General features: G+C 43.9%; 1 protein-coding gene across 2 annotated transcripts in view; it reads left to right on the top strand.

Moving 5' to 3' along the window:
• Window positions 1-26,031, top strand: part of PREX1 (phosphatidylinositol-3,4,5-trisphosphate dependent Rac exchange factor 1) — a 149,501-nt gene extending 123,470 nt beyond the window's left edge. Inside the window, exons 22-40 of one of the 2 annotated variants that reach the window (XM_044295907.1) lie at window positions 80-258; window positions 546-707; window positions 4,067-4,277; window positions 6,335-6,614; window positions 16,870-17,079; window positions 17,821-17,909; window positions 18,349-18,431; window positions 19,465-19,555; window positions 19,923-20,051; window positions 20,164-20,205; window positions 20,291-20,508; window positions 21,319-21,418; window positions 22,217-22,360; window positions 22,593-22,704; window positions 23,184-23,241; window positions 23,335-23,522; window positions 23,639-23,741; window positions 23,816-23,883; window positions 24,288-26,031. In XM_044295907.1, the coding sequence (XP_044151842.1) occupies window positions 80-258; window positions 546-707; window positions 4,067-4,277; window positions 6,335-6,614; window positions 16,870-17,079; window positions 17,821-17,909; window positions 18,349-18,431; window positions 19,465-19,555; window positions 19,923-20,051; window positions 20,164-20,205; window positions 20,291-20,508; window positions 21,319-21,418; window positions 22,217-22,360; window positions 22,593-22,704; window positions 23,184-23,241; window positions 23,335-23,522; window positions 23,639-23,741; window positions 23,816-23,883; window positions 24,288-24,330 (2,510 nt within the window). In that variant the 3' untranslated portion in view covers window positions 24,331-26,031. Of the gene's footprint in view, window positions 1-49; window positions 259-545; window positions 708-4,066; window positions 4,278-6,334; window positions 6,615-16,869; window positions 17,080-17,820; window positions 17,910-18,348; window positions 18,432-19,464; window positions 19,556-19,922; window positions 20,052-20,163; window positions 20,206-20,290; window positions 20,509-21,318; window positions 21,419-22,216; window positions 22,361-22,592; window positions 22,705-23,183; window positions 23,242-23,334; window positions 23,523-23,638; window positions 23,742-23,815; window positions 23,884-24,287 lie in introns of both variants that reach the window. The other variant, XM_044295906.1, reaches the window with a different exon arrangement.
• The last annotated feature ends 286 nt before the right edge of the window (window positions 26,032-26,317 follow it).

The following is a 26,317-nucleotide window of genomic DNA, read 5'->3' as shown; positions in this document are numbered from 1 at the left end:
GCAGTTTTTCCTTGCATCACTTTTGATTAATCTCCCCCCTGATTTCTAGACACAAATCTGCCCCATTGTCCCTTGGCAGATGTCACTTCCTGCACCCCCTCATCTGTGATGGAGGATGCTCCACTTATTAACCTGACGGTGGAGAACGTCCATCTTGAGCATGGTGTGGTGTACGAGTATGTCAGCACAGCAGGAATAAAGTGCTACGTCCTGGAGAAGATGGTTGAACCTCGTGGCTCCTTTGGGATCACTGCTAAGGTAAGGGCGATTGTGGGTGAGGATCCTATCAAGGATTTTGCCATTTCTGGAAGCCGCTTGCCCTTTCACTATATGAATACATTCAGACATATCACTGAAGACTGAGTTACATGGAGCATATGATGCTGTCATTGATTTGATGAAGCATTGATAAGCCTCCAGATTGGCTGAATGACTGAGGTTCTCCAATCAGATCCATAGTGGATGTGGGATAAGGCTGGTTAACTGTGGATTATAGGCGAATAGGCCCCTCAAGCCACCTGAATATCATGTTGGTTTCTCCTCAGATCCTTCAGGCTTTTATTGCTGATGATGTTCAGTTTGTGAAGAATTGTACGAGACTCATTGCCATGAGCAAATCAGTAATGACCATGCCGCAGTACGAATTCCGCCAAATCTGTGACACCAAACTGGAGAACATCACTCGTAGGATCAGCAGCTACACGGAGGTAATAATTCAAGATCCTATCCCCCTCATAGCCTGTATGTCTTCAGTTACAGGTGGTCATTTCCAGTATACACTGTTCACAAAAAGTTGGCTTTTGGATGAAATTTATGGAAAATGTAAAGTTCACACTACAGTTATATTATATCATGAAGGTAGGGCATTTATGTAGAAGCATGCAATGGTGGTTTCCTCATTTCAAACAATTTATTGAAACAAAAGCCAACAATTATACTGTACGTAATGTCAATGTGGCCTTGAGCATCATTTACAGCTTGACAATGACATCTCATGCTGTTTACAAGTAAACCTATTGTCTGCTGAGGCATGGCATCCTATTCTTCATGAAGGGCGGCCCTCAGATCATTGAAGTTCTGGGGCACAGAATTACGAGTCTCTACACGGCAACTCAGCCGATCCACTAGGTTTTTAATAGGATACAGGTCTGGAGAAAGTGCAGGCCACTCCATTTGAGGTACCCCAGTCTCCAGCAGCCGTTCCCTAATGATTTGACCTCGATGAGCTGGAGCATTGTCGTCCATGAAGATGAAATTAGGCCTGTGGTGTTCATGCAGAGGCACAATGACTGGATTAATGATGTTATTCAAGTAGTTTGCGTAGTGTAGAGAAGTTCTGCATTGACTAGACACACCTGCCACACTGTAACACCATCACCAAAGGCTTGTCTCGTGACAACAGTGGCTGATGCATAGCGATCTCCTTGACGTCTCCAATATTGTTGGCGGCCATCATTTCTGCTCAGCGTGAATCGACTTTAATCAGTGAAAAGCACTGAGGCCCACTGGTCCCTCGTCCAGCATAGATGCTCCCTGGCCCATGCAAGACGATGATGCCTGTGCCTTGTGGTGTGGTCAGGTACCCTTGCAGGTCATCTAGCACGCAGAACACACTGACGTAAACGGTTTTGAATGGTCTGACATGACACTTACAGGTCATTCTCGAAAAATTAGCATATTGTGATAAAGTTCATTATTTTCTGTAATGTACTGATAAACATTAGACTTTCATATATTTTAGATTCATTACACACCAACTGAAGTAGTTCAAGCCTTTTATTGTTTTAATATTGATGATTTTGGCATACAGCTCATGAAAACCCCAAATTCCTATCTCAAAAAATTAGCATATCATGAAAAGGTTCTCTAAACGAGCTATTAACCTAATCATCTGAATCAACTAATTAACTCTAAACACCTGCAAAAGATTCCTGAGGCTTTTAAAAACTCCCAGCCTGGTTCATTACTCAAAACCGCAATCATGGGTAAGACTGCCGACCTGACTTGTCCAGAAGGCCATCATTGACACCCTCAAGCAAGAGGGTAAGACACAGAAAGAAATTTCTGGACGAATAGGCTGTTCCCAGAGTGCTGTATCAAGGCACCTCAGTGGGAAGTCTGTGGGAAGGAAAAAGTGTGGCAGAAAACGCTGCACAACGAGAAGAGGTGACCGGACCCTGAGGAAGATTGTGGAGAAGGACCGATTCCAGACCTTGGGGGACCTGCGGAAGCAGTGGACTGAGTCTGGAGTAGAAACATCCAGAGCCACCGTGTACAGGCGTGTGCAGGAAATGGGCTACAGGTGCCGCATTCCCCAGGTCAAGCCACTTTTGAACCAGAAACAGCGGCAGAAGCGCCTGACCTGGGCTACAGAGAAGCAGCACTGGACTGTTGCTCAGTGGTCCAAAGTACTTTTTTCGGATGAAAGCAAATTTTGCATGTCATTCGGAAATCAAGGTGCCAAGTGTCTGGAGGAAGACTGGGGAGAGGGAAATGCCAAAATGCCTGAAGTCCAGTGTCAAGTACCCACAGTCAGTGATGGTGTTGGTCCACTGTGTTTTATCAAGGGCAGGGTCAATGCAGCTAGCTATCCGGAGATTTTGGAGCACTTCATGTTTCCATCTGCTGAAAAGCTTTATGGAGATGAAGATTTCATTTTTCAGCACGACCTGGCACCTGCTCACAGTGCCAAAACCACTGGTAAATGGTTTACTGACCATGGTATTACTGTGCTCAATTGGCCTGCCAACTCTCCTGACCTGAACCCCATAGAGAATCTGTGGGATATTGGGAAGAGAAAGTTGAGAGACGCAAGACCCAACACTCTGGATGAGCTTAAGGCCGCTATCGAAGCATCCTGGGCCTCCATAACACCTCAGCAGTGCCACAGGCTGATTGCCTCCATGCCACGCCGCATTGAAGCAGTTATTTCTGCAAAAGGATTCCCGACCAAGTATTGAGTGCATAACTGAACATAATTATTTAAAGGTTGACTTTTTTTGTATTAAAAACACTTTTCTTTTATTGGTCGGATGAAATATGCTAATTTTTTGAGATAGGAAATTTGGGTTTTCATGAGCTGTATGCCAAATCATCAATATTAAAACAATAAAAGGCTTGAACTACTTCAGTTGGTGTGTAATGAATCTAAAATATATGAAAGTCTAATGTTTATCAGTACATTACAGAAAAGAATGAACTTTATCACAATATGCTAATTTTTTGAGAAGGACCTGTAGGTGCCTCTCACCTCCCTTAAATGTGCCTGGAGTTGTGTGGCATTCATCATCCAGTTCTGCAGGGAATTGTTCACAATGAAGCGGTCATCAGTGTGGGATGTGGCCAAAGGACATCCACTTCTATGACTTTCTGTGACTCTTCCAGTCTCTTTGTATCTCTGTTGCAACCTGCTGATGACACGCTAAGCTCAGTGGCCACTTCCGTCTAAGAACATTGTGCTTGAAGCCTAACAATGGCGAGGTACTGTTGATCAATGGTTAGGTCTCATCTTGGTCTCATGGTGTCAAAATGTGAACAGCATGATGAGGACAACTTGGTATGGTTTAAATACCAATTTTAATTGAACCAGGAAACTTATTGTGTGATTTATGGATCAAACACCTGTTGTGAATTTGGCTGTTAAGCTCTTTGTTAGAGAACAGCAAGTTGTGTAAAAAGTACTGAAACATTGAATGGTGGGACATGTGTAGAGAAGGTCACAATAAGTTCACCTGTAAAAGTTAGAGTGCATTTTAATTTCCTCCTGAAATTTCACCCACAAGCCAGATATCCCAAACTTTTTGGGAGTAGTGTATATTGACCTCTATTAATCCTTATACCCCTTTTTCGTGCAGCCGCCTTCCTGCCTGCATCCAAAGGCCACCCCTCCCCCATCCTGTTCTCTATAGCTTGCATCCTCTTGCCTGGATCTGGCAGACATCCCTCCACCGTTCTGTACCCTGCAGCCTCTACCTTTCTGATATGTTGTACTGTTTCAGTTTTCTGCTCCTGCCCTTTTCACCCTTTGACTGGCATCTTTGTGATTGCATTTGTTGTCATCTCTCAGTTTGCAGATGAGCTCAAGATAAAGGTCAGTCCATCCTTTAAACACGCTACGAGTGAGCTGCACCCCCTGCAGAGCATGGACTTCTGCCCGACCAATTGTCATATCAACGTGATGGAGGTGTCATACCCTAAAACCACCACTTCAGTGGGGCGCTCCTTCAGCATTCGCTTTGGCCGGAAAAACTCATTTTTTGGCCTCGATCCGGATCAAGGTGAGACCAGGTCATATGACCAATGAAATGTCATTTATGTACACACTAACTGTGTGTATTTTGTATGCACTGAAATTGACCTGCCGCACAGATTTTAAAGGGGTTTTCTTTTTTTTCTTTTTTATTATTATTATTTTTTTTTTACTGATGAACTATCCTATCCTCTCGATAGGTCATCAGTATCTGATCGGTGGAGATCTCGCAGTAGCGATGTGGCCTTCTCTCAGCTTACCAAGCACAGTGCTCTACATAGTATAGTGGCTGTTCTTGATATCACAGCTCAGTCTTATTCATTAATGGGGCTTATCTGCGCCTAGGGCATTTGACCTATGAACGTGACGCCACATTGCCCAGCAAAAGCTGCGAGTGTTGATGCCTTCTCAAACAGCTGATCGGCAAGGGTTCCCGGGTGTCAGACCTATCCAGAGGATAAATTTATCGGAAAACCTTTTTTTCAAATCCACAGCATGTCCATTGTTTGCACAATTCCGAACCTTATGTATAGTGGTTTTTACCATAGATTCCATGGGATTGTAAAACAGAAAATCCATGCCAAAAGCCACACAAAATGTATCATGTATACAAAGTTATTACAAGGCACATAAAAGCCACACAATTTTTTTCACGTAGACAAAGTTAATACAAGGCACTTATGTATTTTGATTAAGGATGAGGAATGCTCGCTTCAGATCATAGTTCCGAAGTCGCTACGCTCAAAGATCCCTCTCTGTACAGCATTAAAATGTATGGGCTCCTGCAAGGTAAAATTAGTTACTACCAAAGCATCACGTGACAATAACTTTGGCTTTTGATTATATAACTGGAAAACCATTTTAAAACAGGTATCCGAATTCGGCTTCGGTACCGACTGGTACCTTGGTACCGTAGCAGACTTCAGAACAAAGTTTTAAAATGGTTTTCAAGCTGAAAGATCAAATCTCAAAGTTATTCACCAAAGTCCTCCGAGACTTCGGTAATAACGAATTTACCTCACTGGAGCCCATACATTTTAATGCTGTATGTAGACGAATCTCCGTTCAGTATTAAAACGAAGTTTTGAGCAAAGCAACTTCAGATCTAACATCTGAATCGAGCTTCGCTCATCTCTAATTGTGATTGTCCATATTGCCTCCTTTTGCTGGCTTGATTCATTTTTCCAGACGCCAAATGGAATCTTTCTGCAAACAAGATTTACATTTATTTAATTTTGTTTGCTTTACTTACCTGACAAATCCTGCATTGCAGCTCCAGTTCTCCCAGTTTACTTGGCTGCAGCGGTGACAACGCTTGACCATTGCATAAGACAGTATATTGCTGAGACCGGTGATTCGCTGCAGCTATAATGTCCCTGCTGCTGCCAGTAAAATAATAAGAATGGCTACTTTAACATCTGCGCTTTCCTTTTGGCAGAGGATCTCAAAACCGGAGGAAAACTCTTCATTCTGAACGGAATGGATTGCGCCAGAATGCATTCCATTTCGTAGCATTCCCATGCCCTGCAAACTTCGTTTTTGTGTCCATCATAGGATACTGATCAAGACTGATCCGGCATGAAACCTAATGCAAGTCAATGGTGCTGGATTAGTTTTCTCAGACACTAAATAAAACGATCCGTTGCCTATTGACTTACAATGGTTTTAGTGCTGGATCCGGCTTGGTCATTTTAGGGATAATACAACCGGATCCGTTCAAAACAAATGCAGCCGGTTGTATTACCAGAACAGAAGAATTTTTGCTGATCCCTGCTGGATCCAGCAAAACCGCTCATGTGAAAGTAGCCTAATGCTCAGTTCTTGTTTACAGAAGGATGCCAAGCGTTTTTTCCTGAAACTGGACAACCCCTTTAATTATAAATACGTTTAGATAAATTAAAAATGGGTAACAAAAGGGAGAAAAAACTATGTCAGGAGAAGGGATGGGGGGGGGGGGATGTTTTCTGGATAAAACATGGTTATGTTGTAAAGTGAAGTGGTCAATAAAGATGTTGGACAGTAATTACTGGTGCAGTGCTCCCATCCACTTTGCGCTCACATCTCATCTATCTGTTGTCTCCTCAGTTGGCAGCTTGAATCCTATGACATACTCCCAGCACTGTATGTCCAGTATGGTGGCTCCGGCCTGGAAGTGTCACAGCGTAAAAGACGATAACGGGTTGAATGGAGGATGCCTGGACAGCAGCTTCCCGCAGATGAATGGGGAGATGAAGAGCGAGGAGCGAGGTCTGAGCCATCTACTGAAGCAGGAAGACACAGAGATTCAAGATGCCTACCTGCAGCTCTTCAACAAGCTGGACGTGGCCGTGAAGGAAATGAAGCAATATGTTACTCAGATTAACAAGTAAGGCTACTACCTGGGTCATGTGTCTGAGACCTCCATAGAGATTACAGCAAAACTCTTTGCTCAGCCCCCACTAATTGCTGTGTGCACGCTCCGATCTATAGATCGACCACAAGCAGAGCAGCAGGACAAGTGGCATCATCTCAGCCACAAGGGAAGGACAGAAATGGCCATCAAAAATAGACTGGACAGTAGAGGTTGCCAAGTATGGGTCAAGACAAGCTGAAGTCAAATCCCATCATTTTGTAAATTAAGCTTCATCCGTTTTCAAGACATCTGCTTGCTGTTCAGTCTAGAGCGTTCTATGAGCTAAACAGCCTTGACTTCAGACCTATACCGATACATTGTAGCAATTGTGGGGATTCGCTCTGGTAGTTAGGATTAGCGGGTGCAGCACAGATGCAAAGTACAAGTTCTTGGTTGAAAACATCAGTGTTTATTCACACGTGAAAGCAAAACAAAATCGCAAGTTGCTTGGTGATTGTTCACACACATGAAAAGTTCATATAGAAAACAGTCACCTTTTCTCCTGGGTGTTACTTCACACCCTGTTGGAAGTTCTGCCTTGTCAAGTCCACAGGCAGGCGTTATTCGGCTTGTTCGCCCTCACAGGAGTCTGAGCCCTCCAGCCCGGCTCAAAGCCGCAGATCCCAACACACCACTCAGATCCCAGCACACAGACGTCCCGATCTCCACTGTCAGACGCAGGTAATCCTCTCCACCTGGCAGTGCTGGCTGGTTTTTAAATAAACACAATGTAACATAGATGCTCACCCGTCTACTGTCAAACAAGGTGCTCAAAGTCTAACTGACTCAATCAGAAAAGAGCGAAATTGAGATACTGTTGGATAGACTGCACACTATATCTGGTAGCAAATAGAGAACAGACAAATGGTGTTAGATGATTGGTCATTTATTATCTTGATATAGAGAAATAAATATACAAAGAATTTTAATATAGATTTCCATATAATCAGTCCTACATACAGAAATTTTATACGCATATGGCTCAATTTATTAAGGTAAAAACTAATAGTAAAATAGTGAAGGAATAGTAAAGATGGAGGAAAAGATTAAAAATATAGATGTAAAAAATATATACAGTGGATATAAAAAGTCTACACACCCCTGTTAAAATGTCAGGTTTCTGTGATATAAAAAAAAAATTCAGAACTTTTTCCACCTTTAATGTGACCTATAAACTGTACAACTCAATTGAAAAACAAACTGAAATCTTTTAGGTAGAGGGAAGAAAAAATATAAAAATAAAATAATATTGTTGCATAAGTGTGCACACCCTTAAACTAATACTTTGTTGAAGCACCTTTTCATTTTATTACAGCACTCTGTCTTTTTGAGTATGAGTCTATCTGCATGGCACATTTTGACTTGGCAAGATTTGCCCAATCTTTGCAAAAACACTCCAAATCTGTCAGATTGCGAGGGCATCTCCTGTGCACAGCCCTCTTCAGATGACCCCACAGATTTTCAATCGGATTCAGGTCTGGGCTCTAGCTGCGCCATTCCAAAACTTTAATCTTCTTCTGGTGAAGCCATTCCTTTGTTGATTTGGATGTATGCTTTGGGTCGTTGTCATGCTGAAAGATGAAGTTCCTCTTCATGTTCAGCTTTCTAGCAGAAGCCTGATGGTTTTGTGCCAATATTGACTGGTATTTGGAACTGTTCATAATTCCCTTTAGCTTAACTAAAGCCCCAGTTCCAGCCCCAAAGCATGATGCTGCCACCACCATGCTTTCCTGTGGGTATGGTGTTCTTTTGGTGATGTGCTGTGTTGTTTTTGGCGCCAAACATATCTTTTGGAATTATGGGCAAAAAGTTCAACCTTGGTTTCATCAGACATGCTTTTCCAACATGACAATTGTTGTCACATGTACCACACTGCCAGTACTTGCCAGATATTCCTACAGCTCCTTTAATGTTGCTGTAGGCCTCTTGGTAGCCTCCCAGACCAGTTTTCTTTTCGTCTTCATCAATTTTGGAGGGACGTCCAGTTCTTGGTAATGTCACTGTTGTGCCATATTCACTTGATGATGACTGTCTTCACTGTGTTCCATGGTATATCTAATGCCTTGGAAATTCTTTTATACCCTTCTCCTGACTGATACCTTTTAACAATGAGATCCCTCTGATGCTTTGGAAGCTCTCTGTGGACCATGGATTTTGCTGTGGGATGTGACTAAAAACATTTCAGGAAAGACCAACTAGAGCAGCTGAACTTTATTTGGGGTTAATCAGAGGCACTTTAAATGATGACAGGTGTATGCTGACTCCTACTTAACAGGATTTTGAATGTGATTGCTTAAGGCCGAATGCACACGGTCGTTTTTCACGGCCGTGAGCGGTCCGTAGAACCGCGGCCTGGATTCCTGCTGATAGCAGGAGCGCACAGCGTCATTGGTTGCTATGACGCCGTGCGCTCCCTGCTGCAGCCACAGTACAGTAATACACTGGTATCGCCGTGCGCTCCTGCTCTCAGCAGGAATCCAGGCCGCGGTTCCACGGACCGCTCACGGCTGTGAAAAACGGCCGTGTGCATTCGGCCTAATTCTGAACACAGCTACATCCCCAGTTATAAGAGGGTGTGCACACTTATACAACCACATTATTATTATTATTTTTATTTTATTTTCTTCCCTCCACCTAAAAGATTTCAGTTTGTTTTTCAATTGAGTGGTAAAGTTTATAGGTCACATTAAAGGTGGAAAAAGTATCTTTGTCTCATTTTTTTCATCACAGAAACCTGACATTTTAACATGGTGTGTAGACTTTTTATATCCACTGTATAAGGATATTGATGTGGGGATATAAATTCACGCCTCAGAGGAAAATAATTGTGATAAAAGAGCAATAATGACTCGGTGGAAAATCTTATTGATCAGTAGAACGTCTTTTTGTTCAGAAACTTAATGCAGTCAATAATCTGGAGGGTTGGTAATAGTCAATACTCCAAGATCTAGTGGTAGTCAATATGCCAGAAATAAGGAATCAATGTTCCAAAGAGTTAATAATTGATCCAGCTGGGGATTCCAGTTGGTCAACAGAAAGAAAATGGTATAGAAACTGCTGTGGGCCTATGTGGTCAATATTCGGACATCTATAGCAGGCAGGTGTATATATCGTTCCTGTGACGTCGCACAGGAAGATAACACACTGTCTGCTGTTACCTCTCTGATGTCTTCAAAGATCGCTGGCCGATGTCTGTTCTAGCAGCAGTCTCCTCTCTGTGTTTGCAGCAGGGACGGCGTCCACGTGGTGTTGGGCTTTGCGCGATCACAGCGCTTGGCTTCCCACGTGGTCTTATGTTGACTCTGCGTATCACACGCTGCTGAATGAGTTCAGCATGTCACGTGGTTGCTCTGCGCTGATAGTATATGCCGGGGAGGCTGTAGTGGATCTGTGGGCAGTGATTGTATGTGGAAGCGCTTCCTGTATTGTCCTTTTAGGCCTCTTTCACACGGACGAGATTTCCGCACGGGTGCAATGCGTGAGGTGAACGCATTGCACCCGCACTGAATCCGGACCCATTCATTTCTATGGGGCTGTGCACATGAGCGGTGATTTTCACGCATCACTTGTGCGTTGCGTGAAAATAACAGCATGCTCCTCTTGTGCGTTTTTCACTTAACACAGGCCCCATAGAAATGAATAGGGTTGCGTGAAAATCGCAAGCAAGTGCGGATGCGGTGCGAATTTCGCGCACGGTTGCTAGGTGACGATCGGGATGGAGACCCGATCATTATTATTTCCCCTTATAACATGGTTATAAATACAGAATGCATAGTACAATAAGGCTGGAGGGGTTAATTTTTTTTTATAATTTAACACTCCTTAATCCACTTGTTCGCGCAGCCGGCATCTCTTCTGTCTTCATCTGTGAGCAGTAGGACCTTTTGATGACGTGATGACATCATGTGATGACGTCATTTGATGGATCATGTGATGAATGCAGTGACGTCATCAAAGGTCCTATTGGTCACAGATGAAGACAGAAGAGATGCCGGCTGCGCGAACAAGTAAATTAAGGTGAGTTAAAAAAATTTTTTACCCCTCCAGCCCTATTGTACTATGCATTCTGTATTCAGAATGCTATTATTTTCCCTTATAACCATGTTATAAGAGGAAATAATACAACCTACACTACAACTAACCCAAACCTGAACTTCTGTGAAGAAGTTCGGGTCTGGGTACCACAGTCGGTTTTTTATCACGCGCGTGCAAAACTGAACATCGGAACGCAATTGCAGTCAAAACTGTCTGCAATTGCGTACCTACTCGCGCGGGTTTGCCCCAATGCATCGGGACGCATCCGGACCTAGTCCGGACACGCTCGTCTGCAAGGGGCCTTACTGTTTGGACATACAGGTATCATAGTACACCAGACGCGTTTCTGGGTCTAAACTGACCCCTTCCTCAGTGGTAACCCGCAATTGACTGTGGCGCCCTTTTTATCCACTCCCTCCAATAAAGGAATAGTTTAATCTCAATTGAGCAAAGCTGTTTTTAATGATACATTAATAGGTGTATCACTTGTTAATTGATTGTTAAATTGTTCTTATAATCAGCGTAGTCTTCTTGGGTTTAACCCTTAAATGCAATGATTAGATGTACATTAAATGGGAAATCATTTAAAAATAAAAAGTATAAAATATAAAAGGGGATTTGTGTGAAAAAAGGGTTTTATGGTAAAAAAAAGGTTTGTATTCAAGAAGGGGACAAGCTTGTTTGAAAACTTGTGAAAAAACTTTTATTGTGTAAGAATTATTATGTAAAAAATTAAAGATAATATTATGTGAAAAATACCTTTAATGATGTTTTTAAGGATACCCTATACCTTTCTTTACATGACCTTTCCTTAAAGGAAACCTGTCACTTCCAATAAACAGCGGCCTCCTTGCTTCAAATCACGGTAACCACGCCCCCTTCCCTGCGCCTGCGCTGTGACTGACAGCGCTTATGCACGACAGTTCTGCTGGCTTTGCCGAACTGCCGGCTGTCAGTCACAGGGAAGGGGGCATGGTTACCGTGACTTGAAGCAAGGCCGTGACTTCAATCCTGACTAGAGAAGCGCGCCGGCAGGGGATTAAAGAACGTTTTTACAGCTTTTGCTTCAACTACCTGCAAGAAGAAAAGGATCATTACAAACATGCTGCTGGCTACTCTCAGGTACTGCTGCCGGCTTGGGATGTTTTATGGAGGTGACAGGTTCCCTTTGAAAACATCATTAAATGTATTTTTCACAAAATATTATCTTTCATTTTTTACATAATTAATTCTTACACAATAAAAGTTTTTTAACAAGTTTTCAAACAAGTTTGTCCCCTTCTTGAATACAAACTTTTTTTTACCATAAAACCCTTTTTCACACAAATCCCCTTTTATATTTTATACTATTTATTTTTAAATGAGTTCACATTTAATGTACATCTAATCATTGCATTTAAGGGTTAAACCCAAGAAGACTACGCTGATTATAAGAACAAATTAACAATCAATTAACAAGTGATACACCTATTAATGTATCATTAAAAACAGCTTTGCTCAATTGAGATTAAACTATTCTTTTATTGGAGGGAGTGGATAAAAAGGGCGCCACAGTCAATTGCGGGTTACCACTGAGGAAGGGGTCATTTTAGACCCCAAAACGTGTCTGATGTACTACGATATTCGCATGTCCAAACAGTAAAAGGACAATACAGGAAGCGCTTCCACATACAATCACTGCCCGCAGATCCACTACAGCCTCCCCGGCATATACTATAAGCGCAGAGCAACCACGTGACACGCTGAACTCATTCAGCAGCGTGTGATACGCCGAGTCAACATAAGACCACGTGGGACGCCGTCCCTAACGCACACACAGAGAGGAGACTGCTGCTAGAACAGACCTCGTCCAGCGATCTTTGAAGACATCAGAAAGGTAACAGACAGTAAGCAGACAGTGTGTTATCTTCCTGCGCGACGTCACAGGGACGATATATACAACACCTGCCTGCTATAGACCCACAGCAGTTTCTATACCATTTTTTTTTCTGTTGACCAACTGGATCAATTATTAACTCTTTAAAACATTGATTCCTTATTTTTGGAATATTGACTACCACTAGATCTTGGAGTATTGACTATTACTTAAGTTTCTGAACAAAAAGACTTTCTACTGATCAATAAGATTTTCCACTGAGTCCTTATTGCTCTTTTATCACAATTATTTTCCTCTGAGGCGTGAATTTATATCCCCACATCAATATCCTTATACATTTTTTACATCTACGGTATATTTTTAATCTTTTCCTCCATTTTTACTATTCCTTCACTATTTTACTATTAGTTTTTGCCTTAATAAATTAAGCCATATGCGTATAAACTTTCTATATGTAGGACTGTTTATACAAATAATTTTAATATAGATTTCCATATATTTATTTCTCTATATCAAGATAATAAGTGACCAATCATCTAACACCATTTGTCTGTTCTCTATTTGCTACCATATATAGTGTGCCAGTCTACCTAACAATATCTCAATTTCTGGCTGGTTTTTATGCCTGGCAAAACCCGCCCTGGAACATGGGGAGTAGTCACCCACCCAACTAGGGCTGCAGCTAACGATTATTTGAATAATCGATTAGTTGCCGATTAATTACTACGATTAATCGATTAATCGGAAAAAACGACAAAATTACAAAACAGAGAGGTTTATATGATCTTACTTGAAAAATTATGTTCAAAGGCCATATTAAAACAAATTGTGGACGACACTATTATGGGGGATCTGTGGACGACACTTATGGGGGATCTGTGGACGACACTTATGGGGGATCTGTGGACGACACTTATGGGGGATCTGTGGACGACACTATTATGGGGGATCTGTGGACGACACTTATGGGGGATCTGTGGACGACACTTATGGGGGATCTGTGGACGACACTTATGGGGGATCTGTGGACGACACTTATGGGGGATCTGTGGACGACACTTATGGGGGATCTGTGGACGACACTTATGGGGGATCTGTGGACGACACTTATGGGGGATCTGTGGACGACACTTATGGGGGATCTGTGGACGACACTTATGGGGGATCTGTGGACGACACTTATGGGGGATCTGTGGACGACACTTATGGGGGATCTGTGGACGACACTTATGGGGGATCTGTGGACGACACTTATGGGGGATCTGTGGACGACACTTATGGGGGATCTGTGGACGACACTTATGGGGGATCTGTGGACGGCGTAGTTATGGAGAGGGGGGTCTGTGGACGGCGTAGTTATGGAGAGGGGGATCTGTGCACTGTTATGGGCATAACAGTGCACAGATCCCTTTCCTCATAACAGTGCACAGACCCCCCTCCCCATAGCAGTGCCATAGACAGATCCTCCCCATAGCAGTGCTATACACAGACCCCCCCTTCCCATAGCAGTGCCATAGACAGATCCCCCCTCCCCCTTCCCCCTAACAGCCCCGGCCCCGATGCTTGCATCTTTATTTTACCTTTTTACAATGACGCTCCCGCTCCTGTAACAGCCAGGCAGAGCGGACGGCGGCGTAACGTCACTCAATCACGTGACGCGCCTGCTCCGCCCACTTCATGAATGAAGGAGGCGGAGCAGGCGTGTCACGTGAGTGAGTGACGTTACGCCGCCGTCCGCTCTGCCTGGCTGTTACAGGAGCGGGAGCGTCATTGTAAAAAGGTAAAATAAAGATGCAGCGACCGCCCGCCCGAATAGCAACGAATCGGCGATTATTCGATAACTGGATTCGTCGACAACGAATCCAGTTATCGAATATAATCGATTACATCGATTAATCGTTGCAGCCCTACACCCAACACTTAGACTACTCCCTGTAAGAGCCGTCCCGGATCAGCTATTAGAGCCATACTAAGTAACTGCTGCTGACACATAAAAACTGGCTTACTCCACCGAGGCCAGGAACCTCAGTGACACGTACCTATCATCCACGATAATTCCTTGTACCTTCTTACACAATGTATCAGCATAAAAGAGAAATGTGTGCTGCTGATGTGTTCACCTGACAGAGAATGGTCTAAACTGATACCATTAATAGAAAGCATCTGTAGGAATTTTAACGTCTGTACAGTTTTTCTCAATGTTTAAAGTCAATGACAGTCAAGATCTTGGAAATAACTTTGTGAGTATTAAATGAAACACATGGAACCAGATTTACTAATGTGTTAGCACAAAAAAATCTGTCTAAAAGTGGAGCTTTTTGGCGCATTCTAGGCTTTCTACACTTTTTCCTGACTTTCTCGGCAAGAGGTGGGACTTGCCAGATGGGTTGGAGCCTAGTTAGAAAAGTGGGTGGGTGATTTGTACCAAAATTTTGGTGCAATTTTTGCATAAAAATCTGACTCAAAGTAAGCCAACTAGGGCTGCAGCTAACGATTATTTGAATAATCAATTAGTTGTCGATAATTTATTCGATTAATCGGGAAAAAACACCAAAATGACACAAAAAAGGGGTATATATGATTTTACTTGAAAAATTATGTTCAAAGGCCATATTAAAACAAATTGTGGATGGCACTGTTATGGGGGATCTGTGAATGGCACTGTAATGGGGGGGATCTGTGGATGGCACTGTTATGGGGGATCTGTGGATGGCACTGTTATGGGGAGGGGGATCTGTGGATGGCACTGTTATGGGGAGGGGGACCTGTGGATGACCATGCTATGGGGGGGATCTATGGATGACACTATATAGCATCTTATGCTATATTTGTCATCCACAGATCCCCCTTCCCATAACAGTGTCATCCACAGATCCCCCTTCCCATAACAGTGTCATCCACAGATCCCCCTTCCCATAACGGTGTCATCCACAGATCCCCCTTCCCATAACGGTGTCACCCACAGATCCCCCTCCCCATAACGGTGCCATACACATATCCCCCTCCCCATAACGGTGCCATACACATATCCCCCTCCCCATAACAGTGCCATACACATATCCCTCCCCATAACAGTGCCATACACAGATTCCCTCCCCATAACAGTGCCATACACAGATCCCCCTCCCCATAACAGTGCCATACACAGATCCCCCTCCCCATAACAGTGCCATACACAGATCCCCCTTCCCATAACAGTGCCATACACAGATCCCCCTTCCCATAACAGTGCCATACACAGATCCCCCTTCCCATAACAGTGCCATACACAGATCCCCCTTCCCATAACAGTGCCATACACAGATCTCCCTTCCCATAACAGTGCCATACACAGATCCCCCTTCCCATAACAGTGCCATACACAGATCCCCCTTCCCATAACAGTGCCATACACAGATCCCCCTTCCCATAACAGTGCCATACACAGATCCCCCTTCCCATAACAGTGCCATACACAGATCCCCCTTCCCATAACAGTGCCATACACAGATCCCCCTTCCCATAACAGTGCCATACACAGATCCCCCTTCCCATAACAGTGCCATACACAGATCCCCCTTCCCATAACAGTGCCATACACAGATCCCCCTTCCCATAACAGTGCCATACACAGATCCCCCTTCCCATAACAGTGCCATACACAGATCCCCCTCCCCATAACAGCCTCGGCCCCGCCTCTTACAGCAGTATTCCTTAACTGGCAGTAACTTTTACTTTAAATCACTGCATCTTTATTACCTTACATTGAAGCTCCAGTAACAGGCAGAGCGGGTGGCGGTGTAACGTCACTTACTCACATGACGCGCCTGCTCCGCCCACTTTATGAATGAAGCAGGCGGAGCATGCGCATCACGTGAGTAAGTGACGTGCCGCCCGCTCTGCCTGTTACTGGAGCTTCATTGCAAGTGATTTAAAGTTCCAGGCCCCGCAGGCATAGCGCCTGACCGCCCGTATAGCAACGAATCGGCCGATTATTCGATAACGGATTCGTTGACAACGAATCCCGTTATCGAATATTATCGATAACGTCGATTAATCGTTGCAGCCCTAAAGCCAACCAATAGTTGGTATAAAGTTAGACAAAAGTGCCTGATAAATCTGGTGTGGGTCGCGACAGTCGCTCTAAGCTTACACCATCTTTAGGACTATTAAAAAGCAAACTTCACTTACATAGAACTTCGCTGGTTCTTAGGTTGTGTGTGTGAATTAAAATCTCTTAGCTGCCCACGTTCTGCATTACCATTGATGTGCTGTGTGACTGTTTTACCATTGGAGTGACTTCTAGTGTTTTGACTTTCTGCTCCTCTCCTCCTACAGGCTGCTGTCCACCATCACTGAGCCCCTGCAGCCGGACTCTGTGTGTGAGGCGGTGTCCACCAACATTACTCCCCCCTCCTCCCTGGTGACAGATGATGTTGACGGTGACAGAGGGGAACCTGGAGGCATAAAGAAGGTGTGCTTCAAGGTGTTAGAGGAAGATCAGGAGGACTCTGGGCATGACACGGTCAGCTACAGAGATTCCTACAGGTCAGTGTTGGTTCCATGTTATATCGAAGTGGACCTTATAGTTGTATAGAGGATGTGGTCATAATCATTGCATTAAACATATCTTCTGAAGGAAGGTCTGTACCTAAAAGGTTAAAGGGGTCACTGCATTAGCGGGTTCATCCATCACAAAGTTTTGTGTATAAACGGGCTGCTGTCAGTTGATGTAGTGTAATAATATATGGAACCTCCATCGAGGGGCTCCTCAGGGCCTGGTGACAGGCGATTGTGTTGTCATGCCATGTAGTATCTTCATGACATCACTTATCAGATCAGGGACCACAGAGGCCAGGGATACAGCTGCTCAGGGTATAAGAATATGGGATACTGGTCACGGCAGTCTTGACATCTGGTATAAGTGATGTCCTCAACAATGTCACATGGCTATAGCACTCAGCAGCTGAGTCACTTGGGGGGGGGGGTCGACCTTGATTTTCTTTCGCTATTTCCTCTGACAGACCACGGGGCAATGCTATGACAGGATGTGGCATTTTCACTGCATGCCTTGCTGCACGCTGCCAGGAGACCGCACTTGTGCTTTAGTGTTTGCACCCTTTCCTGGGACAGACCACGGGGCAATGCTATGACAGGATGTGGCATTTTCACTGCATGCCTTGCTGCACGCTGCCAGGAGACCGCACTTGTGCTTTAGTGTTTGCACCCTTTCCTGGGTCGTATCTGGCTGCCCTGTGGGTTAATGTTCTGTTCTCCTGTGTCCCACAGCGAGTGTAACAGCAACCGAGACTCTGTCCTGTCCTACACGAGTGTCCGCAGTAACAGCTCCTACCTGGGCAGTGATGAGATGGGATCAGGTGACCAGTGCTTCCTGTCTACCTTTGTACCCCTCCCTATACCTGCACGTATCTCCCCGTATACCCTCCTATCCCTGCATATATACGGTATCTCTCCATGTTGTGTATTATAGCCTCATATATCAATATATTTCCCCTTATTCCCCTATATCCGTTTATAATCTTATATATGCTTATATAGCATTGTATATACCCTTGTGTAGCTTTATATACTGTTGTATATACTTTATAGCCTTGTATATCTGCTATACCTGCATATACTGTATGTCTTGCCATATACCCCTGCATATCCTTTCAATACAAATACCTGCACATATATCTGCCAATATCCTAATGTATCTCGCCTTATATCCCTCTATATTTCTAGATATTGTAAACCCCTATATACCCCGCATCCCCAGCCCTGTATGTCTAATAGTGCCTGTATTTGTGTTCCCAGGGGACGAGCTGCCATGTGATATGCGGATCCCCTCAGATAAACAGGACAAACTGCACGGCTGCCTGGAACATCTGTTCAACCAAGTGAGTGATGACTCCATGCCTTGCCTTCCTTATCTATTGTAACCCACCGCCACAGTAACTGTATATGACAGGTAGGGAGCACCCCCCGGTGGCTGATATCAGAGTCTACACATGCTTATTAATAATTATCATACTGAAGTAAATTGTACAACACAGCTTAGACCAAGCTAGAGATTCATATATTGGGAAGTATAAAGTCTATTCAACACAAAAACCCTTTCACTATTAAAAATTAACTTTTAATAAATACTGTTAAAATATCCAGAAACTCAACCCCTCATATAGTTACTATAGTAATCAATGTCATCAACAGTTACATTCACTGGTAGAAAATATACAGCAAAATTGGGGTTACAACTGTTTCCTTTCTATTTGCGGTTTGTAGATTTTCTTATAAAGGAAACTTTTACTCACGATCTGTGTATTCAGTTGTTTTAAAGTAGAGGTTCAATGTTGTAAATTATGGGACACCAACAAATCCTTACTGTCCCTATTCTATCCCTCTATCTACCCCTGCCCACAGGCAGAGCACCCGCCCCGAAAGGGGGCGAGCCCACCTCTCTGCGGCTAAGCCCTTTATTGGTGTCTGTATATGCCCTGGTCGCTAGAAGCTTTCGTCCCAGAGATGCAAAAATAGAAAAACTACTTGATGACTCAAAACAAGGAACTTAGGAAAAAAAATCCAAAAATCGATGCTGCAAAAAATAAATACGTCTCTTTTCTTAGTATGTCCCGACGCGGCGTTTCCCCAACATTACAGCTGGTTCATCAGGGGACAATAGATCTACAAATCGTTAATAGAAGTTCTCCAGATAATAGGAATACGGATGAAGTCTCAAATATTTATAATAGAGGAGCAATCCTATGATATGGGTTCTCCAGGAGACCTAAGTTCTTAGATGTGGAATCTTTGATGCAGGCGTCTGGCCTGAAGTAACCTTTATTCCGGCGCTTACTCGTGTACAGACTGTAACGCAAATGGCGCAGTGCAGCTCTGTTCTCATTAGTTTCTTCTTGGTTCTTCTTCTTGCAGGTAGATGCCATAATAACATTTCTCAAAGGAAAAGTAATGTGCAAGGCTTTTGAGGAGACAAAGCACTTTCCCATGGAGCACAGCCTACAAGGTGACTGACAGTGGCGGGTTCACATGATAACCTCACGCGACTGCCACATGGTCGTGAATGGTAGATAGCAGGAACTGAACTGGCAACCAGTCATATGGCAGCAGAATAATAATGTCCTGCTCTGTTGGATGCCAGTCTCATGCGGTAATCAGCACCAGTCATAATTTAGCTGTTGCTCTCTGGACATGGAGGAGGTTGATGCCTACAGTTTTCTGTTTGCCCTTATCCATCCCGTCAGCCTGATAGCTGCGCAGTATCTGCTTATGTCACTAACCCTGGTACCACCCATTTGCAAACTGGTGCATATGAAGAGTTTCTGGATCTTCTTCACTCAATGCTCCTTCTAAAGGTTTGTTTCTCCTTCCAGAGTTTCAGAAGAAGGAAGAATGGACCATTAAGTGCCGCAGCATGATCCAGATAAGCGTCAGAGAAGATCCATGGAATCTACCAAACTCCATTAAAATCTTGGTGGAAAGCATCCAGAAATATGTGGAAGGTCTGTAACTACCAGAGATTCTGCAGTTAGACTCTGCAGTGCTCTACCTGTGGGTGTCCAAGTTTTATGCACATAATGCAGCAGGTATCTGCTCTTTTCTTTCTCTGTTTAGATGGAAAGAATCAGCTCCTGCTGGCCTTGCTTAGATGCACAGGTAATCTCATATAACAGCCCTGTCTCTCAGACGTGAGATGTGTAGGTGATGCAGAGCTGGCTGTAACATTTTCCTCTCCTTGTAGATACAGAGCTGCAGGTCAGAAGGGATGTGATCTTCTGTCAGACACTGGTTGCCGCTATCTGCACATTCACAGAGCAGCTCATGGCCGCCCTCAACTACAGATACAACAACAATGGCGAGTACGAGGAGAGCAGCCGCGACGCCAGCAGAAAGTGGCTGGAACAGATTGCAGTGACCGGTGTCCTCATCAGCTACCAGTCTCTACTGTCGCCCAATGTGGTAAATATCTATCCACATAAGGACCATCTATGCATGATGGATGCAAGGCATGGTTTGTATGAGAACTATAAGCCCTGTCCACGGTGGAACGCAAAGTCATGCTCTACCCACACAGCTCTGCACATGGCTACCCTTCTATTTATCGGAGTGATAGTACAAATAAAAGAAATACACAAAGCATGTATGGAAATACAGACAACATGAACATAGGCCTCCAATGTTAGTGACTAACACCAAATCTAGTTTGAAGAGGCATGAAGTAGAATATAACATACGTAGAACAGTATGCACCGAGCCCACAATGTGATGTACATGAGTAAGGCAATCTCTTTGCTGATTGCCATACAACATTCATGCCATTGCTCCAATGTGAGTGATTTTCCCAAATCCACCACCCAACCATGCATTAAAGCCAGCTTGGTGTCAGAAAGAATACCCCTTTCCAAGGCTGTTTATTTGCAGTCGTTCAAATGTTGTGTATTCTCCTGAGCCATTTGCTGGTAAGGGAAGTTAAGAATTGGAAGACTTGGATAACTCTGTAGAGTGCAGTATGCGGGGGTGAGAAGGCTGCCCCGTGCTGTTATAGGCTCTGTGATCCAGGAACACTCGTGTAATGAGAATAACATTGGCACAGCAGCGAGCTTCTAAGCAGAATTTCTGATCCATCTGTGACCTCTAGTGGTCACCTGTAATACTGCAAGTAAAGGCTCAGAGAATGTGGTTCTATAGAGGGCAGATACTGCACTCTGAGACTGGAAGCTGACCAGATGTGACCAACACCCGAATAACACCCATGTCTCCGCCTTACAGAAAGAAGAACGCGTGATGCTGGAAGACATTAAGGCGACGCTGCAGGACCTGGACAAAGTGGTGTTTTACTTCAAGCAGATGGATGAAACGCTTGTAGCCAGTAAGAGGCACTGAGGCACATTTATTAAGCTTTTTAAGCAACTTTTGTGGCAGAAAAAAAAGGTGCAAATTATGGTGCACTATATAATTGCGCTATAATTAGCAACTTTTCTTGCCACTTTTCAAAGGTGGCGAGAAAAGTGTGTGCGGCTTAGCAAGTGGAGACCTGGCCTCACACAGTGCGCAGATTTACTATAATTTACCCCAGAATCTGGTGTATAGATCAGCTCTTCCCCGGCTCATATCTGGCGTGGATTTTAATTTCTGGTGCATGGACTGCAGTCTGATGTACCAAATTTAGTAAGAGGTCTACGTGTCTTGATAAATTAGATTTTGCGCTGATGGACTTTATACTAACACTTGTGTCTGTAATGTCCGTTTTTGTATATCTGTCCCATTGACCAATCACTAATATCATAATCCTGTTCGATATCATGAACTTGATCACTGTCATCACCTTGACTGCTGTCCGATGTCATCACCCTTACTGTTGCCTAGTGTCATCAGACTGATAGCAGCACCCTGAATGATATCATCTTACTGTCTGACATCACACAAATTACTGACACTCCCACATCATATATGATGTACATAGGCTAGGACTTACCTGGCTAACCCTGGACAGATCACACAGTAAGGATCCTTGCACTTGACATTCTGTCTGTGTCACTGACCTGTTAGCGCTTCAAGTTTATTCATACTATGAACCTCATATTCTGACGGATAATATAGATTCTCCTTATAGCCACCTTTCTTGTGCCATAGGCAGGCAGGTGTAACATGTTGGTGTTTTTTTCAGACACGGCTGTCTTCCACCACATAGAAGGATCTCGCCAGTCCCTCAAGGTCATTTTTTACCTGGACAGTTTCCATTTCTCCAAACTACCAACTAAGTTTGAGCATGGCGGATGCTTGAAGCTTCAGTCTGTTCTCTTCACACAAGGTGAGCGGACTCTGGTCATACGCTGTACAACTACTGTACCATCCCATGGCCTGTAATGTGTTCAGTGTCCCGCTGGTCTGAGCATACAAGATGGGAGACTAATAGTAACAGCACCCAAGTATGAAGTATTAGAGGTGGATGAGGAAACTGCTTCATAAAGCAATCTTCGCTCTGACACATTGAGGAGGACTCCTGTATGTGCTGTATTTACTTACATAAGTTGTCATTGCAGCTCTGGACAGTGCGGAGGGTCAGCTGGGCAGTAATGTCTCCCCTGAGGAGATTCAGCAGAAGATTAACCAGAATGCCTTGGAAAAAGTGCAGAATTATTACCGGAAAATCAGGTAACACTGAGGGTGGAGTTCCACCTCTGACCAGATGTTTCTCACTATAACTGATTCCGGAATCAATGCCACAAAACTTCAGACAAAAATTCCAGAGAATTGTAAATTTACTAAAAAAAAAATTGACCCAAAGATAAGCCACTGTGTTTAAAGGTGTGTAAGAAATATGGCTGCCACCACAAACCACACCTCCTTCTGCCATGGATGATTTCAATATTGAAGTAATTAGAGCTGAGCTGCAATAGCTATGGACGGGAGGGGGTGCTGGGTTTAGTGGACACCATGCTTTTCACACTTCATACACTGCATCATATGGTATTAAAAGCATCTACTAAACAAGCGGTAAAAAAAATAATATATATATATATATATATATATATATATATAATTTAACCATCAGTGACCAGTCACAGTAGCCTCAGTATCCTCATTCCTGCTGCCTTATGCCTCCTATGTAATACCTATACCTTTTATTTTAGGGCGTTTTACCTGGAAAAGTCGACAGACTCCAACACAACAGCCATAAAGATTGACCAGGTATAGACAAGCGTCATCCGATGGGTCATGTGACGGTGCTGGGGGAAACGAGTAACTTTTCTCATTCATAATTCTCTGGTTCTGTGTCCTCAGCTGATTCGCCCTATAAATGCCCTGGATGAGCTTTGTCGGCTCATGAAATATTTCGTCACCCCAAAGCAGTCACCATCTGAATTCTGCAAGAACAGTTTGTCTGGGGCTGCAATTCTGTCCGTTTCCTCAGAGCTCTGCTACCGCCTGGGGGCCTGCCAGATAGTCATGTGTGGCACAGGGATGCAGAGGTAAGTGATGTTGTACGATCCCCTCATCTTCCATACATGTACAATCCCTCCATACCTGTACATACATGTTCTTTCTCTACACCCTCACATCCTCCATGGGTGTTCCTTGTACACAGGTGTACACTGAGCGCGTCCCTAGAACAGGCAGCCATCCTGGCTCGGAGCCATGGACTGCTCCCCAAGTGCATCATGCAGGCCATGGACATAATGAGGAAACAGGTAAGGACTGGCCATTAGGTGTATAGATGTATATGACATTGTTTACCTTCCCTAATTTCCTGGTGTTGTTTTAGGGTCCTCGTGTGGAAATCTTAGCAAAAAACCTAAAAGTCAGGGACCAAACACTGCAATCTGCACCACGGTGAGCTCATGCCTTCCTCCACCCTCCATAGTACTACCACAGTTCAGTGCCCTCCTCTTTTCTCTACCATATGCAACCCCTGTACAGTGCCAATCTTAGATACATACTACTACTACTACTTTTCCCCCACCGTTTGGCTTTTACCCCTGTTCAGTGTCCTCCTCCCCAACTTCCCAGATACTGTTTCTGCCCCCCTACCCGGATGGATTCTATCCCTGTTCAGTGCCACCCTCCCCTCACTGCCAAATACTACCTCTGCTCAGTTCCACCTTCCCCCAATTGCCAAATACTACCCCTACTGCCTCCTCACCCCTGCTCAGGTAGCACCCTTTTATTCACCAGGCACTTTACTGCTCATGATTCTAATGCTTATTTCTCTGCTCCCCACCTTGTGTCTCCTGCAGGATCTACAGACTCTGTGTTCCACCAATAGATGGGGATATATAATCTTCTGCCTGGAAACAGTATCTTAAGCCAATCAGCACCGGTGATATGAAGGGACTCATTGGAGACAGAGGGGCTGGTGCCCATGTGACTTCCTCCTGGGAGGGTAAAACTCCCATACTGGACTTGTCTCCAGGTTTCCTGGCACATTATGGACATTGGACGTGTGCAAGGTATATCAGTGTTATCATGAGGCTACACTGGAGGGTGAGCATCGGACTGCAATGTGACGCTCCGCTGCCTGCCAATAAGCAACGCCACTGCCGCCAGTATTAGCAACCAAGCTGCACTTTCCGACTTTTGATGGCACAAAAATATTTATTATGACTTGTAGATGGTTTCCCCACCCTGCTTCTGCCCTCCAGGGGGGAGTTTTATATTTTGGCTTTTATTTCAGATTTTTATGTTCCGGTGTTTTATATGTGGAGATTTTACTTTTATAATTAAAGAACTTTCTATAGGAAATATCCAACGAAGGAAGAAAACCTTGAGATTGTGATCCTGGCGGTTACGCTAAACTGGAACTTTACTCAGAACCCTGTTTTCTGAAGCCGAGTCTTAATGATATAATAACCTGGGACAAATCACCTTCAGTCCCTTTCCAGCCCACTCTTCAGGAGGTCACACTGGGCTAAGTAACAATTATGTAGGATGTAATGTCATAATCCTGACATGGAGACATTCGTTCCTATCCATTTTGCTCTGCAAAGAACGTTCTGGACCCTTGGCACAGTTTAACTTGGAAGTATATAGAAGCCTGTGGAAAATAATTCTGTACCCGAGGTTGGGTAATCCATTGTCAGGACTCAGAAGCTGTGGTCAAGTGTCCACGTGACTGTATCAGCCTTAGAACTGTGAGGATAATCTTATCTTTTATACAAGGTTGGAATATCTAAGCGCCATGTTCACCACCATTGGCTCCTTGTGTGACATTAGTGGCTCTGTAATGTAAGTTGTTGTCTTAAAACCTACCTAGTACAGAACTGTGGAATAATGGTTGTCAGGGTAATCATTTACTTCATATCAATCATTGCGTACTGTGGGATTGACTGTATACAGAGAGGGGGTGCACAAGCTCAGGGCTGGGCCCTTTGAGATGCAGCCCATGTATTGTATTGTGGGGTCCTCCTTTGATGATAGTCATTTATGAACCCGACTTTCATCACATATTACCTTTACCCAGAATTCCTAGTGGAAGCACACAATCCCAGTCATTGTTCATCTGGAAGAAGCAATAACCTCCTGAGAAGTGACCTTACAACAGCAGTGGCTGCACTCTCCAGACTCATTAGTGATACCATCGCTTCTCCTGCATCCTCCTATCCAGTCATCTGTGACCAGGACCCCAGCAATGATTGGAAATGACTTGCTGCAGTGTATGTTGATTCAGACCTGGATGTCATCACCACTCCTCCCCCATCAATATTACACATTCCTCCTACTTGAATACATTATTATTTTGGGGTCCTATAGGGTGGGTGTTCAGTATCTTTATCTCCTCCTCACAAACCTAGGAGTTCAAAACTGTCACCTCCAGTTCTAAACATCATCGTTCTATAGAAATCCATCCACTGGGACATTCTGTATAGGATCTCATTTTGACTTTACACATGAATTGTCTACGGTTTTATGGAGGCACCACTTCTCATTGTACAGACCACTTTGTCATTTTAACTGTGTCAGAAATAAACAATTTCCACATAACGTGGCTGTGATCTCTTACAGTGCCTGGCTAATTTAGATACTCGCCACATCTCCATGACAGTGCAGTATATAATGATGTCACATGGAGTGTTCATGTAATATCCATTATTATCAACTCAGTCCTCAAATTGAATCCTAAAGATTCCATTTGTCTCCTGAAGTCTCTTTAACTGAAGAAAACAGTAAAACAGGCAGAAAATGAATAATTTTTGCATATAAACCAGACACTCAGTGCAACCCCAGCTGCCTGTTACTGCTTTCTCATCCTTGTTTTTGGGGCACACAC

This window comes from Bufo gargarizans, chromosome 6 (genome assembly GCF_014858855.1).
Source record: "Bufo gargarizans isolate SCDJY-AF-19 chromosome 6, ASM1485885v1, whole genome shotgun sequence".
NCBI classification, from domain to species: Eukaryota; Metazoa; Chordata; class Amphibia; order Anura; family Bufonidae; genus Bufo; species Bufo gargarizans.
The sequence above is the reverse complement of the archived record's forward strand: the minus strand, read 5'-3'. Positions and strand labels throughout refer to the sequence as shown.